The sequence below is a fragment of the Notamacropus eugenii genome, chromosome Y (assembly GCF_028372415.1).
Source record: "Notamacropus eugenii isolate mMacEug1 chromosome Y, mMacEug1.pri_v2, whole genome shotgun sequence".
Classification (NCBI taxonomy): Eukaryota; Metazoa; Chordata; class Mammalia; order Diprotodontia; family Macropodidae; genus Notamacropus; species Notamacropus eugenii.
The window spans coordinates 11311421-11327529 of record NC_092880.1 but is presented as its reverse complement, the minus strand read 5'-3'; the positions used below and the strand labels follow the sequence as shown (position 1 = coordinate 11327529).

The 16109-nt window shown below is 40.2% G+C and overlaps 1 protein-coding gene across 1 annotated transcript; it reads right to left on the bottom strand.

The window, feature by feature from the left end:
* Positions 1 to 6536: 6536 nt before the first annotated feature.
* On the bottom strand, positions 6537 to 7616 carry LOC140516550 (olfactory receptor 14A2-like). The gene has a single exon (XM_072627496.1). It carries the CDS (start codon positions 7613 to 7615, stop codon positions 6659 to 6661), a length of 957 nt encoding a protein of 318 aa, XP_072483597.1. The 5' UTR covers position 7616; the 3' UTR covers positions 6537 to 6658.
* Between the last annotated feature and the right edge of the window lie 8493 nt (positions 7617 to 16109).

The window sequence follows — 16109 nt, the reverse complement described above, 5'->3', positions numbered from 1 at the left end:
GGCCTATGTAGTCCCATTAGTAAGCCCACAAATCCAATAATGTCCTTTCAATGCAGAATTCCTACTTTGAAATAGCTTTTGCCCAAAAGCAGGTAGAAAATAGTGCAACTCCTCTGGACCCAGTGGTCTCCCTTTCATAAATGTTGAGTTACACCTCCACAATTGCTGCTTCTCTTTCCAAGTACAATTATATAGCTTCCCAGTTTTGTTACCTGCACTCCAGATCTCATTAAATAACATTCTTGTTCAATTCCTTTCCCACCTCCATTTCAGTCTCTTAATTTCTATATTATCCTTAGTACTATTAGCCTCCATACAATGCCGCATGTCTGGCTCTACACATATTGATTTTGGTCCCCTTATAGGAGCTCTGAATCTGCAGCTACTGTCTGTATGAGACTGGTACATGGTATAATGAGTGCATTTTATTACAGTACCATTTGTACAAGTTACCCCAGTCAGGGTCCACCTTCCCTTATACTTAGTACAATCGAGAGTACATGGTGACAGGATATTGAGTTGACACTCTGGCCTCAGTATGAATGTCCATTCACAATTACTTTCTCTAGGACGTGTCCCTTCTCCCATTTGGTTCAAACAATATTTTCCCCGGACTGATTTTGACAAAGGCCAGCGATGTTCCTCATATTTGGCCCAAAAGCCAGTACCAAAATGTACCTCAGACTTGTTGCTGAGGAGCCACTCAGGTTTTCAAAGATACTGGGACCCAGGACCAACATTCTAATTGTTGAGGCTCCCCACATATCCAACAACGGATGAGGTTAAAACTGCCTGCTATTGCCTCAATCAGCTGTTCAAATTTATTCCCTTCCTCCTGCTAGGGTGCTCAGATGGGGGCAAGGGCTCCTCAAGATAAGAGAGATCTACTACTAAGATCGATATTAAGGAAAGCCCCATGGTGTTATGCTGTTATTACAAGTAAAGCGATTATGCAGATCATTGGAGATACAAACAAAAATACTGTGATTAGAAACAGCAGCAGCAAGGTTGGGATCAACACGTTCAATAATATATAGAGTCTCATAGGTAGGGATAGATCAGGGTTCATGCGTTCAGCCTGTGGGCGGCCTCGCCTCAGGTGTATCTTTAGTCCCTCCAGCCCCTCAGTGCCTGCAGAATCAACTATCCACTCTGCTGGAGGAGTTACCTGTCCTTTGACTTGGAGATGATGACTCCAGTCAAGCTCTTCAGTTCAGATTGTTGTGTCAGAAGTCAATAGGACTTGGAAACGATCCTCCCAGGATGGAGCAAGCTTCTCCTTCTTCCAGCTCCGAATCAATACTCAGTCACCAGAGTGGTATCAGTGAACAGGAAATCCCAGAGGTGGGGTCTGGGCCATCAGCCCCTTTTTCTGTAATGAAAGTAAAGTTCTGGCCAAAGATTATACATATTCTCTCAGAAATCTGTCCTTATTAGGATGGGAATATCAGTCAAAGTAGTAGTTGGGTAGGGGTGCCTGTATAAAAGTTCATATGGGGACAGTTCAATATCCCTTCGGGGTTTAGTTCTAATTTTTAACAAGGCTAAGGGAAGACATTTAGTCCATGGAAGCTGAGTTTCTAAGGCTAATTTGATCAGCTGCCTCTTAATTTCTTGATTCATCCTTTCTACCTTGCCTGAGGATGGGGAATGCCAGGGAGTATGGAAGTCCCAAGATATCTCCAGGGCTGTCATAATAGATTGGAGGATCTTTGAAGTAAAGTGCATTCCCTGATCCAAATGTATCCTCTCCATCAGGCTGTATCTGGGAATGATTTGTTCTAAAATAATTTTACTTACCATCGCAGCAGTGGCCTGAGCCAAGGGATAGTCTTCGACCCAAAAGGTTAGGTGATCTACTACCACTAGGAGGTATTTGAGTCTTCCAACAGGAGGTAGCTTGGTGAAGTCCACCTGGATGTTTTGGAATGGCTGAATACCCGGAGGTCTCTGTCCTCCCTGTGCCTGGCATAGAACAGCCTTATTCGTCCTTCAACAAATAGTGCAGCCATCCACCATCTGATCAACCAGGGTATAAATCCCAGGAGACACAAATCAGGTCAAAATTTCATCACACAGGTTTTGGACATCCCAGTGATGTAGGTGTTGTAAAACCTGCCTCATACTGGCCTTATTGATCACCCCTCTCCTATCTGGTAGGAGCCACTTCCCTTTGGCATTTTGTATGGCTCCTAAATTCTGAGCCATTTTCTTTTCATCCTCAGATATGCTAGGGGGGCCAAGATTTGAGGGAAGGTCAGGAATGAAAACTAATATCTAATCCTCCATTGTTCCATACTCCCCTTCACCTGCCCTCTTTGCTTCCATATCAGCTAATTGATTCCCTCTTGCCTCAAATGAGTGCCCTAGCTGATGTCCCTTTACATGGACCAAGACAACTTTAAATTTTTAAGAACCTGAGAGAAGACATGGGTCAATTCTTTCTCCTTACTGTTTATCATACCTCTTTCTTCCCAAATATTTCCAAATCTATGTACCACTCCCCAAGCATGCTTGGAATCTGTATATATGTTTCCTCTTTTTCCTCTTAAAAATTTTAAAGCTTGATTCAAGGCATGCAGTTCACAGGTCAGGATTGACCAAGTTTTTGGCAGCTTAGCTGCCTCTACCAAGGCTGTTCTATCCTATCCACAACAGCATACCCATTCTGACTCTGTCCCTCCAGTACCCTGGAGGAATCATCAATAAATAAATTAACTGCCTCAGGGATGGGAGACTCTTGAAGGTCCTCTCTAGTTTTGGTCTGATAATCCATCATTTCCATACAATAATGTTCCACCTGTGCCTGCTCCTGGTTAGGCAAGCCTGACAAGAAAGAGACTGGATTCAGGTTAGGGTCTTGTAGCTCCAGTATCAATTAAAAACACAGCCTCCTCACCTAATGACCCCACCCTCAGGTTTATTAAGGGTTTGGGGTGGGTTTGATCCATGAACACCTGACACCCCTAATCCTCCATTTCTATGAGGGAGAAGATTTTCTGATCCTTACTCAGTTGGGGGCAGTCTCATTTTAAATGACCCTCCTGGCCACATACCCAACAACTAAGTGGGGTCCTCAGACCAGCCCCTCTCCCTTGTCCCATTCCTGGGTGGGGCCTGGGGTACCATCTGGAAGATTATCCATGCCCACTTCCTCTTCCCTGAAACCCTAAACCTTGATTCCCTGGGTTCTTCTTTACTGTTCCTGACACAGTATGAACTGTCTGTAGCATGTTAATGTATTCCTCCTGTTGTTTCAAAGTTTGTAGCATAATAAGGGAATGCCTGTCCCAGCCCTTCTTCTCTTCCTCTCCTCTTGTTACATACGCTTTCTGAGCCACTCCCAAAAGTTCTTCCATGGGCTTATTCTTCCATATTTTGTAGCTTTTTGCTAACATCAGGCCATGAAATAGTCACAAAATAAACCCAGAGGAGGCTTTGAGCCATAGGGTGCTGCAGATTAAGGCCCGAGAATTTTCTTATACTCTCTTTTAGTCTGTCTAAGAACACAGAAGGGGCCCCCTTTCTCTCCTGATGTACTTCTTGTATCTTGTTTAAGTTCTGGCTCTTTGGTACTGAGTTTCTAATTCTCTGAACAATGATCTCCCTGAGTTCTTTCATATTTCCCCTAAGAGCTGCATTATTATGATCCCAGTTAGGATCCTGGAGAGGAAACTTCTCTTCACCTCTGGGACCCCCTTGTGCTACTGGGGGTATGTCATCCCAAGCTTTCATTGCAGCCCTCCTAATCTGCTCTTGTTCTTCCTCTGTGAACGGAATATCTAATATTGCCATTATCTCTCCCCAAGCATGCACATTTGGTTCTAAAAACTGATTAACCTGATTAGCGACCCCAGAGGGGTCCTCAATTAATTTCTTCATATCCTTTTTGAAACTTCTAATTTCTTTGATACTTAGGGGAGCATTCATATAACCTATACCCCTCTGGGCTAATGGGACTTCCTTCAACATGAATGCCTTAGCACTTTCAGGGAGAGGAAAGTTTTCTTGGTCTTTGAGCAATTGCTTCAATTCCCTCCTGAGAGGCATGTAAGGAGTGTCACTTGGCCCTACTAAATCAATCAGATCTTCTCTGTCCCTTCCTCCTGTGGGGGGCAGGGGGAGTAAGGGGGAGGGTATTGGGACCTGTTCAGGGTGGGGGCTGGTAGAGGAAGGTAAGGAGGAGGAAGAGCAAGAAGCAAGTCCCACTGGTGGGATTCTTATCTCTCCTCATCCTTGTCCTTAGGCTTCTCTTGCACAACGAATTGACCCGCCAAAGAGCTGCATAGGAACTTTCTTCCTCATTAAAAGGCTCCTTAGAATTATCATAGAGGTTCAATTTTTGGCAAACCCAGCCCTCAGAGGATCCGTACTTGGGCCAGAAGATGTTTGCTCCGAGTTTGGGCGCCTGTCCAAACAAAACAACAATCATAATTATTTTCTTCTTATCCTTACCCCTATAATTTGGAAGTTCATCCCAATGACTAAGTCTAGATCCCAAGGGACTATCAGCCAGCACATCTGGTAGCATTTTGAATTTGATTTCCCCTCCTCTTGGATGGCTGCTTTACCAACTCAAAAGAGTCTAGGTGGGCTCACAGGGCTTCCCCTCACTAGACGTCGGCTCCCTCAGACATCTTACGGACCTCTCTGCTTAGAGTCTGGGGAACCCTGTCACCCAGATGGTTGCCCTGGCCTTGTGACACCTTATGGGCTCGTCCAGCTTAGGTTCCAAGTCCTCCCGGTCCGCTTACCTGAGTCTGTGCACACAAACTTATGTGACCAAAAATTTCTTTCACTTCACACGGTGGCCGAGGTAGTCTTCTGTTGGGACTGGAAGCTCAATTCCGTGTGGACGGTCTCGGGCCGGTAAAAGTGGGACTTCTAAATCTTAGAGTCTTACGAGGCCCTCCATGAACAGCGGGGGTTCGAGAAGGTCAGACTGAGCTAGCTCGGCTAGCTCGGGTATTTCCGCCTCTCCCCGGGAGATACGTGATGGGTGGAGTCTCCCTGCCCTCGAGATTGTCCCGGATTGGAGCACACCTAGTTACCTAACAGCACGGTATTGAGATGCAAACTGTGTGGCTGAAGGTTAAGTAGGATTGAGGAAGCCTGAAAGCTCTCTTAGCACGTGTGGAGCCAAGAGGACAGTAGGCTCCGCTTCTTTTCTTTCCTCTCTCCCCTCCCCCTCTCTCCCCGCTTGTACTTCTACTTCCAATCCCTTAAGCTTAGCCTCCTTAGGAAATCTCCCCCTCTTCCTCCTAAGGAAGACCACCCCCTGCACTTGTAACCGATTCCCTGGAATAAAGCTCAACCCCTGTTCGACTCTGGAACGTCCTTTCTCTCATATGTGCATCCGGCGTGGCCAGCCGAAGACCTGGGACAGGTAGGAAAGACTCGGGTAGCCCAATACAGGCCTCTAGGCTTGGCAGTCTTCTGCTATTGGTGCTGCGGAACTTTCATTCTGCTACTCTCAGATCTCCCTTTGGGTGTTCTCCTCAGGGGAAAGTCCCAAACTAGCCAAAACCCAGAGGCCACCAGAAAAGTCTGGTGTGGCACCTGTCCCCAAATTTGGGTTTAGGGAGTCCCCCAAAAGGGGTACAAAATCCCAGATGAGCCCCCCAAACTGTGTGGAGTACAGAGACCTTACCAATAAATCAGAGACTCAGAGATATTAACAGAAAGAATAATTCGTTTATTGACTTTCTCGAGAAAGGGCTCCCTTAGAGCACACAAAAGATGGCACTGACCAGAAAGTTGAGGTGTGTTCAGTTCAGCAGATTATATAGATCCTAACTTCAGTCCCTCCTCCCTAGTCCCCTTCCTCAGTGCTCATTGGTGGAAGCCCTGAGGGCACAATCTATTACTGGCAATCTACTCCACCGCAGAGGACAAAGATATTTTTCACAGGCTTTTGCAAGAGTAAACAGTTTTACAAAAAAAAAAAAGGGGGAAGGGAGGTGTGTGTTATTCTTCCCCTGCTATGTGCCTGGGAAAGTACAGAATATGTTGAAAATATTTTTGTACAAGATCAACCTATGCCAAATGTTTCTATAGGACAAGAAGCAATTAACTCTTTGAGGAGGATTCACTCCTGAGAGATCCTCGGAACTCATCTCTCACATGTTGATCCCATATCAGATTGTAAAACCACTTAAAATACTGTATAGCAAAACAGCCATGTAAAGAACTCTTGCTACTTCATAGTAAATTTTGACAACCTGATTCAAATATTTTCAATTCATATTACGTTTTCTATCATTCCATGTAGCCAATTGTTCAGCAAACATTTGAGGTAAGATTATAAGAGAACCTTCAAATGCATTGTTGTCAAATATATCCACCTTTATCCCCCAGAAAAGTGGTGATCTCTTGATTTTAGGACTGGAATGGGTATACATACTTTGAAAAGCATATTTTTATGATATTCCATTTCTTTTGAGAGTCAATATTTTAAAATTGGTGAGGTTGACATGGGCATATAAGGAAAGAATTCAAATCAGTAAAAACATAAAGAGAAGTGATATATCAACATGTAGGAAATATGCATATCTATGCATACATATACATATGTATACATATGAAATTTACACAATATGCATGTCTGTATGCATATATATGTGTATACATAAGTATAACTATATCTCCACAGACGTAATCATGGAAGTAACTTTGGTATTAATCCCCTTGAAAAGTATTTCCAGGCTATGAACTTCCTCAAAGCATTCTTCATATCCTTATTCCTCAGGCTATAGATGACAGGATTCAGGACTGGAGGTACCACTGTATAGAACATAGAGAATAACAGGTCCAGACCTGGGTAAGATTCCTGGGGTGGCATTAGATAAGCAATGACACCTGTTGTGATAAAAAACATGAAAACAATGAGGTGGGGCAGGCAGGTGGAGAATGCTTTTGATCTACTTTCTTTGGTTGGAATCTTCAGCACAGTTGAGATGATGTGACTGTAAGAAATTGTGATGTAAATGGAGCAGAAAATCCCTAAACTAAATCCCAAAACCATAATGACATCAACTGCAAGGTGTGAATCAGAGCAGGAGATTCTGAGCAAGGCAGGGACATCACAGAAGAACTGGGGAATTTCTTTGGAACCACAAAACGGCAATGTGAATGTATTAGCTGTGTATAGGACCCCAAACAAACCTCCAGTGAGCCAGCAAAGAGCGGCCATCTTCACACAAGTTTCACTGTTCATAATGTTTTCATAGTGCAGGGGTTGACAGATGGCCACATAGCGGTCATGGGACATCACTGTGAGGAGAAAATGTTCTGATCCTACTAATAACATCATTAAAAAGAGCTGTGATGCACACCCCCAAAAAGAGATGTTGTAGGTATTACTCAAGGAGTTTGCAATTGATTTGGGGACTGTGACAGAAACAAGACAAAGATCTAAAAAAGACAGATTCTTTAGAAAGAAGTACATGGGAGTGTGGAGTTTCCCATCCAGAGAGATGAGGGTGAAGATGAGCAGGTTTCCCATCAGAGCCACCAGGTAGATCAGCAAGAAGAGAATGGCATGTAAGACTTGCAGCTCCCAGGTGCTGGAAAAGCCCATAAGTAAGAATCCTGTCACCACAGTGAGATTGGCCATGTTGTAGGGGTGGAGTGCTCTCTGCACTGTCTGCAAGGACAAAACAAATAAATGCCAAATGATGAGAACAGTCATTGTTTTGAGGGTCAGATTCCCTTGATTCAGATTTACTGTGTCACTTTGGGTGAATGGCAGCTCTTCTATCTGCCTTAATTTTCTCAATTTTTAAATGATGTAATGGAACTAGTCCTGAGAATTTTAACCTAGGTTTCATGTGCCTCAAAATATTTTGATAAGTTCATTTCCATTTGAATCTATTTTATATATTTAAAGATAGGATTATCAGAAATGGGGCCATAGGCTTTATCAGACTGTCAAAGGGGCCTACAAAACAGAAAATGGCCATAACACCTGAAGCAGATGATTTTAAGACTTTTTTATGATCTAGGAGTTTTTGAACAAAATTCTTACACTGAAAAAATTGGTAACAATTGCTCTCTCAGTGGATAATTTTATCATCCTGAACTAGTTTCATGATAAGACCTCTTTGGGTAGACCATTTTTGTAAAATTATTGCCAATATATGCACAGGACTCTGGACCTCAGAAAAGTTATGTGACTTTTCAGGGGTTATACAAGGAGTGTCAGAACCAAGATGCTAATCCAGGTTTTCTGATTCCAAGGCTGTCTGGAGAGCTCCTCTAGGTTCCTTTGCTGAGGTATGCCTTAACACGCTGTTCCTAAACAAATGACTGTCTTCCCCCTCTTCAAGACTGGCAGTGATATAGATTCTCTAGTAATTTTATATGATATCCACTCCTCTTGATTGGTTCACTTTCCAAGACATTTTCACACCATACTCAGCCCAATTGGCTGGAATTATCATGTAGATGAAGACAGTGTCACATATTAGAGTTCCACATGACCTGTCTAATTGCTAACTCTCCTCTTGTCACCACCAACCCAGACTAGCCATTCTAAAATGCAAGTATGTCCTCAAATAGAAAAATAACTCCCAAGGTTTTTTCTATTGTTTTGAGTTTCTTCTGTTTGTTTATAGAATGCAGGATGCAGAAACTGTTTCCTCTACTCCAAAGCTCACCTTGGATTTTGATTCAACTTTTTCTACTTAAAACACTCCTGAAGATCCTGTCCAGACACTCACATCCTCATGAATTGTTTCCCAAGCCCTTGGGAACCATTGTTCCAATTTACAAGGCCATTCATAAACAGAAATTTTCATTTTTCCCTGGGGCAAAGGAATTACCGAGGATGGATCAGCCATGACATTTACCAAAACATGTATGGAGCGCTTGCTCTATACAAACCCCTGTAGTAAGCCTGGATGGTTTAAAAAAACATGAATCATCTGCAGGCACAGACCTCAAGATGTTTCCAGTCTGCTGGGGGACAAGAAATATATGCAAATTATTGAAATACAGATTAGAATGGGATAAATGAATTGGAGGAGATCAAAGAACTCAGAGAGATGTGAGACTGTTCATTTCTGACTGTGAAGTTTAAAGGACTACTTGATGCTTTACAGAGTTTGGTTTCTATGGAAGGTCTTGGAGTTGGGTAGGATTTCAAGAGGCATAAATATCGAGTTCACAAGAGGAGATATTCCATGTTTGTTATGAGCATGAGCATAAAAGCACTGATGAGCAGAACAAGGAATAGGAATTGTCTTTTTTTAATATAAAGGCCTTTTGTAATTCAAATATATATTTCAATAGGTTTAATTTCAATCATAGTTCTTGTATTTTTACTAAATTTTCCATGCATCATTCTTAAACTTATTCTTTTTTGTTTTAATTTGGATCTCTAGTTCCTGAACCACTCTACAATTTGCCTGGCAATCATTCTTGATCTCATTTTACTATCTTCCCTTCCTACAGTTAGTCAGTTTAACTCGATATTTAATTCTCCTCTTGAGTTGCTTGATCCTTGGTCCTATTGCAGATTATACCTTACCAAATTCCAACTCCTGGTAATTTTAGCCATCCAATTCTTATAATTTTACTCATATAGTACTGAATGGAGTTGGGCAAAGTCACTACACTCTGCTGACTGAGCTTTCTACTAATTGAAGCCATACAATTGCATCTGGTCCTCCCTTTAACCAGGAACTCGTTTTGTTTCTTTCATGTTGATTCTTTATCCTATTCCTTACCTTGACTGTTCCTCATCTTATGTTGTCCCCTTACACCTTCTATATCTTCTGTCTCAAACATTTGTACAAGAGAATACTTCTGATCACACTTCATTTAGAATATAGAGACCATTTTTGGAGAGCTATTTATTTCCTCTTTCTTTTGAAATTCAACTTTTTGTCATTGTCTCCCATTCTCTCCTGCTTTATTCCACTTTCTAATGATGATTCAAAGTGACCTTGCTCCTGAGAAAAGTGAAATCCTGTTTATATATACCTTTGATTCTATCCCCTTTTCTAAGGTTTTTTCTCTATTCTTAGCCTCTTCCCTTTCTCTAATATTCAGTCTTTTTCTATTCAGTCCTTCTCTGTTGCCTGAAATTTCCCTTATACTTAGAAACCCTCAAATAGTTAAATCAATTTGCTGCAAAACTATCTTTCTACCTTGTTATCTTTTCTTGGTGAAACTCCCAGAAAGATTCTCTCCTTTTCTCTCTATTATCTTTTGATTTCCACCTCCTCTCTTTTCCCTCTTTATAAACCCTCTATTATCTGTCATATGACCTCATGAATTAACTAAAACTATACTTTCCAATGTAACCAATAATTGTTTAATGTGCAGCTATGATGACTTTCTCTCAAGACATATTCTTTTCTTTACTTCTGTGTAGTATTTGACACTGTTGAACACTCTCTTTACTTAATTGTATTTTCTTCCTAGGTTTTTATTTCTCTGCTCTCTCTTGCTTGTCCCAATAGGTATTTGCAACTAATTTTTAGTTTCTCTTGTTTGATGATAGTTATCCAATTGTGTCCTCTAACTGGGTTTATGCCAAGGTTTTGTTATAGGCTTTTTTCTATAATCTACGTGTGCTCTGCCTTAGTGACTTTATTATTTCACATATCTTCTTTCATATTCCCTGTGACACTGAATTCCACAACTATATTTCCTGCCCCTAGTCTCTCCCTTGAGATTTAGCACTGCTTCATGTATAAGATATTTCAAAGTTGATGTCCTCTATCTATCACAAACTCAACATATCCAAACCTGATCCCATTATTTCCCCCATTTTCTAAAGACCCTCTGTTTCCTGAACTCTCTTATTTCTTTGTGAGTACCACACTCAGTCCCTGGTTTCATAACTTCTGTGCTATTCTTTTCATCTCAGTCTTACTCCCGTTACCTCATCCAATCGGTTTTCAAAGAATTTTCTATCACTGCAATGTCTCCCATGTTTCTTTGTTTACTTCATTTACTTAGCCAGTACTGTATAGGTCATACCACTGTCTTATTATCTAGAATATTGCAGTATCATTCCAGTTGGTTTCCCTGTGCCATCTCTCATCTCTTCAATATCTCATCTTCTCATCACTGAACTGTCAAATTAGCTTTCCAAAAATGCAAATTTGAGTATGTCCCTCTTCTACTCATTAAACCCCGGAGGGTTCACTAATCCTTACGGAATCAAATATAAACTCTTCTGTTTGGTTTTTAAGTCTTTTCTGAGAAATTAACCAATCTTTATTTCCAGTCCATGTTAATCCTTTCTATCTCAACTGAAACGAATCTTCAACCAAACTGACCTTCTTGCTTCCTTAACATGGAGCACTCCATCTCCCATCTCCTATCTCTATGCCTTTGCCCTGCCTGTTCAAAAGACTGAAATGAAAGACTATTTTCACTTTTATTTTTGAATCCTTAGTCCCTAATACAGACTGACCTACAATATAACTTTAGTAAATCATTATTGATTTCATTTTTTGTTAGTCATTCAGTGATTACTTAGTGTATTAACCATAAGAGGAATTGGAAAGATCATTGTACTCCCAAATATAGCCTTGAATTGCCTGAAATGCTCAACTTTACTCTTTTGTGCTTCCTGAATTTCATCATTAAAGAAGTAGTTTTATTGCTCAGGTTCTTTTTATTTTTAACACTTAGTTGTGAGCAAATACTACAAAGAGTGTTTTGACAGAATGTTATGGAGAATAGATGTATAATTTTGAAATCGACTACACCATAAAAAATTTCTCTTCAGTGAGAAGGGTGATTATTGGGAAGGGGAGACTAAACTGAAAGTTCGCTGGGTAGAAAGAGAGCAGCGTGAGGGAACTGGGTTCTGAAGAGAAAGGACTAGGTTCTAAAGCTTAGTAAAGAATATAAAGAAGTAGAAGCTTACCTAAAGCAGTCTTCCCATTCTCTATAATTTTTGCCCCACTTGGCTTTGACTGTCATAAAATTTCAGATAAAAGTTGTCACACTTTGTGCTTACATAGCTTTTAATATTTCTAGAAATTCAGTCTGGATTCCATCACACTTATTTTTAATCTTGGGTACAAAATCACTGATGCATCCTCATTTTGACTACAAAAAAGTGGAAATTTGTACCTTTTTTCTGGTCACTTCTTTAGTTCATCACCTGAGATAAGACTAACCCTTCTCCATTCAGCCACCTACAAGCTTACGTATAGATGGATTAAGTGTTCACAAAGGAAGTATGTTCATATACCCAAAGGTAAAATGTGCAGTTAGAAACACTTTTCATTTCCTTCTAACTTCAGGTACAAGTAGTATCTCACCATATATTTAGTCATTATAGAATACTGAAGTGGGAAGCCCTGATGCTTTCTTAGCTATGCTTACCTCTTTTCCGCTTCAACTGTAGCATTTAAAGTGTTTTGAAAGAATCAAGCTTCTTAACATGTGGTTCGGTTCTTTCTCTGAGGGTGATATATTTGCTGTATTCTTACATCATTTTATCTTCCTTCTGAGATTCACGCTCTCTAAATTTGCTGGAATTCTCTGAGGATGGTAGAACTATAGATCTCCTGAGTGTTGTATAATTATTCAGTGTTAAGGGTCCCACAGTCCTTGAGAAGCTCAAATCTCAGAACCTGTAGTCAGCTTGTTAGGTTGGCCCTTGGGAAATAGGGTTCACTTGAGAACTTTTTGATACCTGTATCCCATGACTTATCTTGATACCACCTTAAATATCCAAGTAATCATTGGATCATATTAAAATTATTGTTTTTTTGATTCAGAAAATATTTTCATATGCCGTAAAGGAATTTAAAGAAATATTCTATCACTTCCCTAAATTGCATAACAACCCCCAAACAAAAGATATTCCCCTCCAGCTCTTTGGAAAAGCAGTATACCTCATGATAACCATTATCCTTTATAATTTTCCATATGTTATAAGAAGGGGTATCATTTAAAATTTTGGCACATATTTTGTCTATTTCTAGTCCCCAGCATATTTCTTGACACATAATTGGCATTTATTGAGATGTAAATATGTATGATGGACTTATTCCCTACTGTGAGAGATAGAGAGAGAGAGAGGGAGAGGGAGAGGGAGAGGGAGAGGGAGAGGGAGAGGGGGAGAGAGAGAGAGAGAGTGGGAGGGAGGGAGGGAGGGAGGGAGAGGGCAGAAGGCAGGCAGGAAAAGGAAATAGAGAAAGACTATGTCAACCTGGTCAGTTATAAAGATGTAGACTGTTTCTGTTACAGTTAATCAATAAAGACTATTCTCATCCATTTATTATGAGTCAGAAAGTGATTCCATATTAGACAATCTGGATAAACCCAGGCAAGCACTATTAGACTAAAGCACTGCTCTAACCCTCAAAACACCAATGGCTCCCTGTTACTTCTAGGATCAAATACAGACTCTTCCTTTTGATGTAATTTACATTCAAGACTAAGTGTTCTACTTAATATTTTCATACATGATACTTCACAAATAATTCTCTGTCTTTGCACTGGCTATCCTTATGCCTGGAGTGTGTTCCCCCTCCCCTGCCCCCTTCTTCTCTTAGAATGCCTAGCTTCTTTTAAGACTAAGCTTAAGGAACACATTCTGTAGGAGTCTTATCTCAGTTCCCCTAACTGCTATCACCTCCCCATCCAATGTTATCTTCTACCTTTTGCACATGTATCATGTTTGTACCAATGTGTATGTACCTGATATCTCCCCAGTAAGAATATAAGCTCTTTGAGTCCTTACAAGTTTTGCTTTTTCCTCATAACCTCAGTGTTTTGTGCAGTACTTGGCACAGAGTAGGTGCTTAATAAATGCTTGTGGATTTACTGATTTCCAAAATATATGTACTAATGGACCAGTTCTAGTAATATACCTGCAGGTGAATATTTTATTAAATGTTGCATATATAAAAAAGATGTGTGTGGGGAAGACAACTGCTATCATGGAGCTTATAATCTATGAAGGGAGACAACAAGAAAAGGGAAGTGTGACCATGAAGAAATATTTGGGTTTAGAAAGGCATAGGGATTGTGAGTTGAGCTATCAAGGAGTTCATTGACACATTCCCCTTCCACAAAATAATGGAAACTTTGATTCAATTAGAATTTCAAAACTGCAAACTGAAGGTGGCATAAGAAAGGACCACATGAAGGGTACAGGTGTATCAGTAAGGAAACTTGTGAGGTGTTGTCTGGGGAGTAACATTAAGCATAGCTGGAGTTAGTTTGTCCTGAAATAGAAGGCCATGTGACCCACTCACCAACTTGTTAATTTCAGAGATGAAAGGGTTAAGTCCTCTAGGGCGTCATCCTTGATCTGGACAGCAAGATGAATGGCAAGTAGATCGCTGAGAAATATTTTTTTCAGAAGAGGAAAGTGCAAAGGTTCTTCTTGATTCATTTGGCAGCTAAATGACAGAATGTTTAGAACACTGGACTTGGAGTCAGGAAGACCTCAGTTCAATGCCTTTCTCAGACTCTAGCTGGAGGACCTTAGGCAAGTTACTTAACATTTATTTGCCTCAGTTTCTCCAAGTGTAAAGGGAGGGGTAATGACAGCATCTACCTCTCAATGTTGTTGTGAGTATCAATAATATTTGTAAATCACTTAGCTCAGTGCCTGGCACAAAGTTGAGTTCCATATAAATCCTAATTATTATTATAATTTGTTCTTTGTAATATATTAAGCTAAATTCTCTTGGACAGGAATCTCATTCAGCAGATTCTATAGTATTTTTGAACTTGAGGAAATCAGCGCAACCTCATCCATGAACAGGAGCATTAGATTTCATCATTAGAAATCTTTATTTCCTTGTGAAGCTACATTGCATATCCTCAGTGACAGGAAATTGGTTATATCCCCTTTTTATGTTTTGCTTAATAGTTGGAGGATCATTGAACACGGTCCTAAATGCCTGCATCTGTCAAAGAAGCTTGCACGATTATGTGTATGTGTTCCTCCTTTGTTGCCAAGGAAGACCATGCCATTGGAGAAATGGTGACATGACTTGCACTTGACTTTGTTTTGAGTGAGGGAGGGCTTTGCAGGTTACCAGCCTCAGTTTTCCTTCAGAGCCATCTGAATCCAGTGACCAGATATTCATCAGGATGACTGGAGTTGACCCAGGATGAGGCAATTGGGGTTAAGTGACTTGCCCAAGGTCACACAACTAGTGAGTATCAAGTGTCTGAGGTGAGATTTGAACTCAGGGCCTCCTGACTCCTGCACTGATGCTGTATCCACTGCACCACCTAGCTGCCTAAATAACACATACGTGGAAGACAGAACAATGGGCTTTTTGATTTATTTGGCATCTAGGTCATAGTGGATAGATTTTTGGACTTGGAGTCAGGAAAGCCTGAGTTATAATCCAGTTTCAAATATTTACCAGCTATGTGATCTTGGGCAAGTCACTTAACCTTTGTTTGCCTCAGTTTCCTCCACAATAAAATGTGGGTAATAATGGCACCTCCAGGATGGTTGGGAGGATCTTAAACACAGTTTTCTTAAATATCTTAAAAAAGTTTTCAAAAATATAAAATCATAATAATAATACCTTTCCTTGCTATTCATTATTGTATTCTGTTGATCAAATATCAAATTGTGAAACCACTTAAAATATAATACCAAAACAGAAATATAAAGCACTATTGATGCATCACAGCAAATTGTGGTAGCCTAATTCAAATGCTTCAGCTATTTTCAAGTCTGATTATGTTTTTATCATTCCATGCAACCAGTTGTTCACCAAACAACTGACATAAGATGATCAGAAGTCTTCTAAACTCATTATTTCCAAATTAATCCTTGTTTTTTTCCCCAGAAAAGTTGTGGTATTTCGATTTTAGGACTGGAATGCATGTATATATTTTAAAAACCATATTTTTATGATGTTCCATTCCCTTTGAGAGTCAGTATTTTAAAATTGGTGATGTTGAGTTGGGCATATAGGGAAAGAATTTAAGTCAGGAAACACATAAAGAGAAGTGACATGTCTATATATATGTACATATATGTGTGTGTATGAAATATGTACACATATATATACATCGATATGTATATATATGAAATGTACTCAATACACTTGTGTATATCTATTTCTCTATTTATCTATACTTAGGTGTGAATATATCGG

Bases quoted from the DNA above. Each gene is read 5' to 3' on its own strand.
- LOC140516550 (XM_072627496.1), bottom strand. From the start codon at position 7,615: ATGGCCAATCTCACTGTGGTGACAGGATTCTTACTTATGGGCTTTTCC.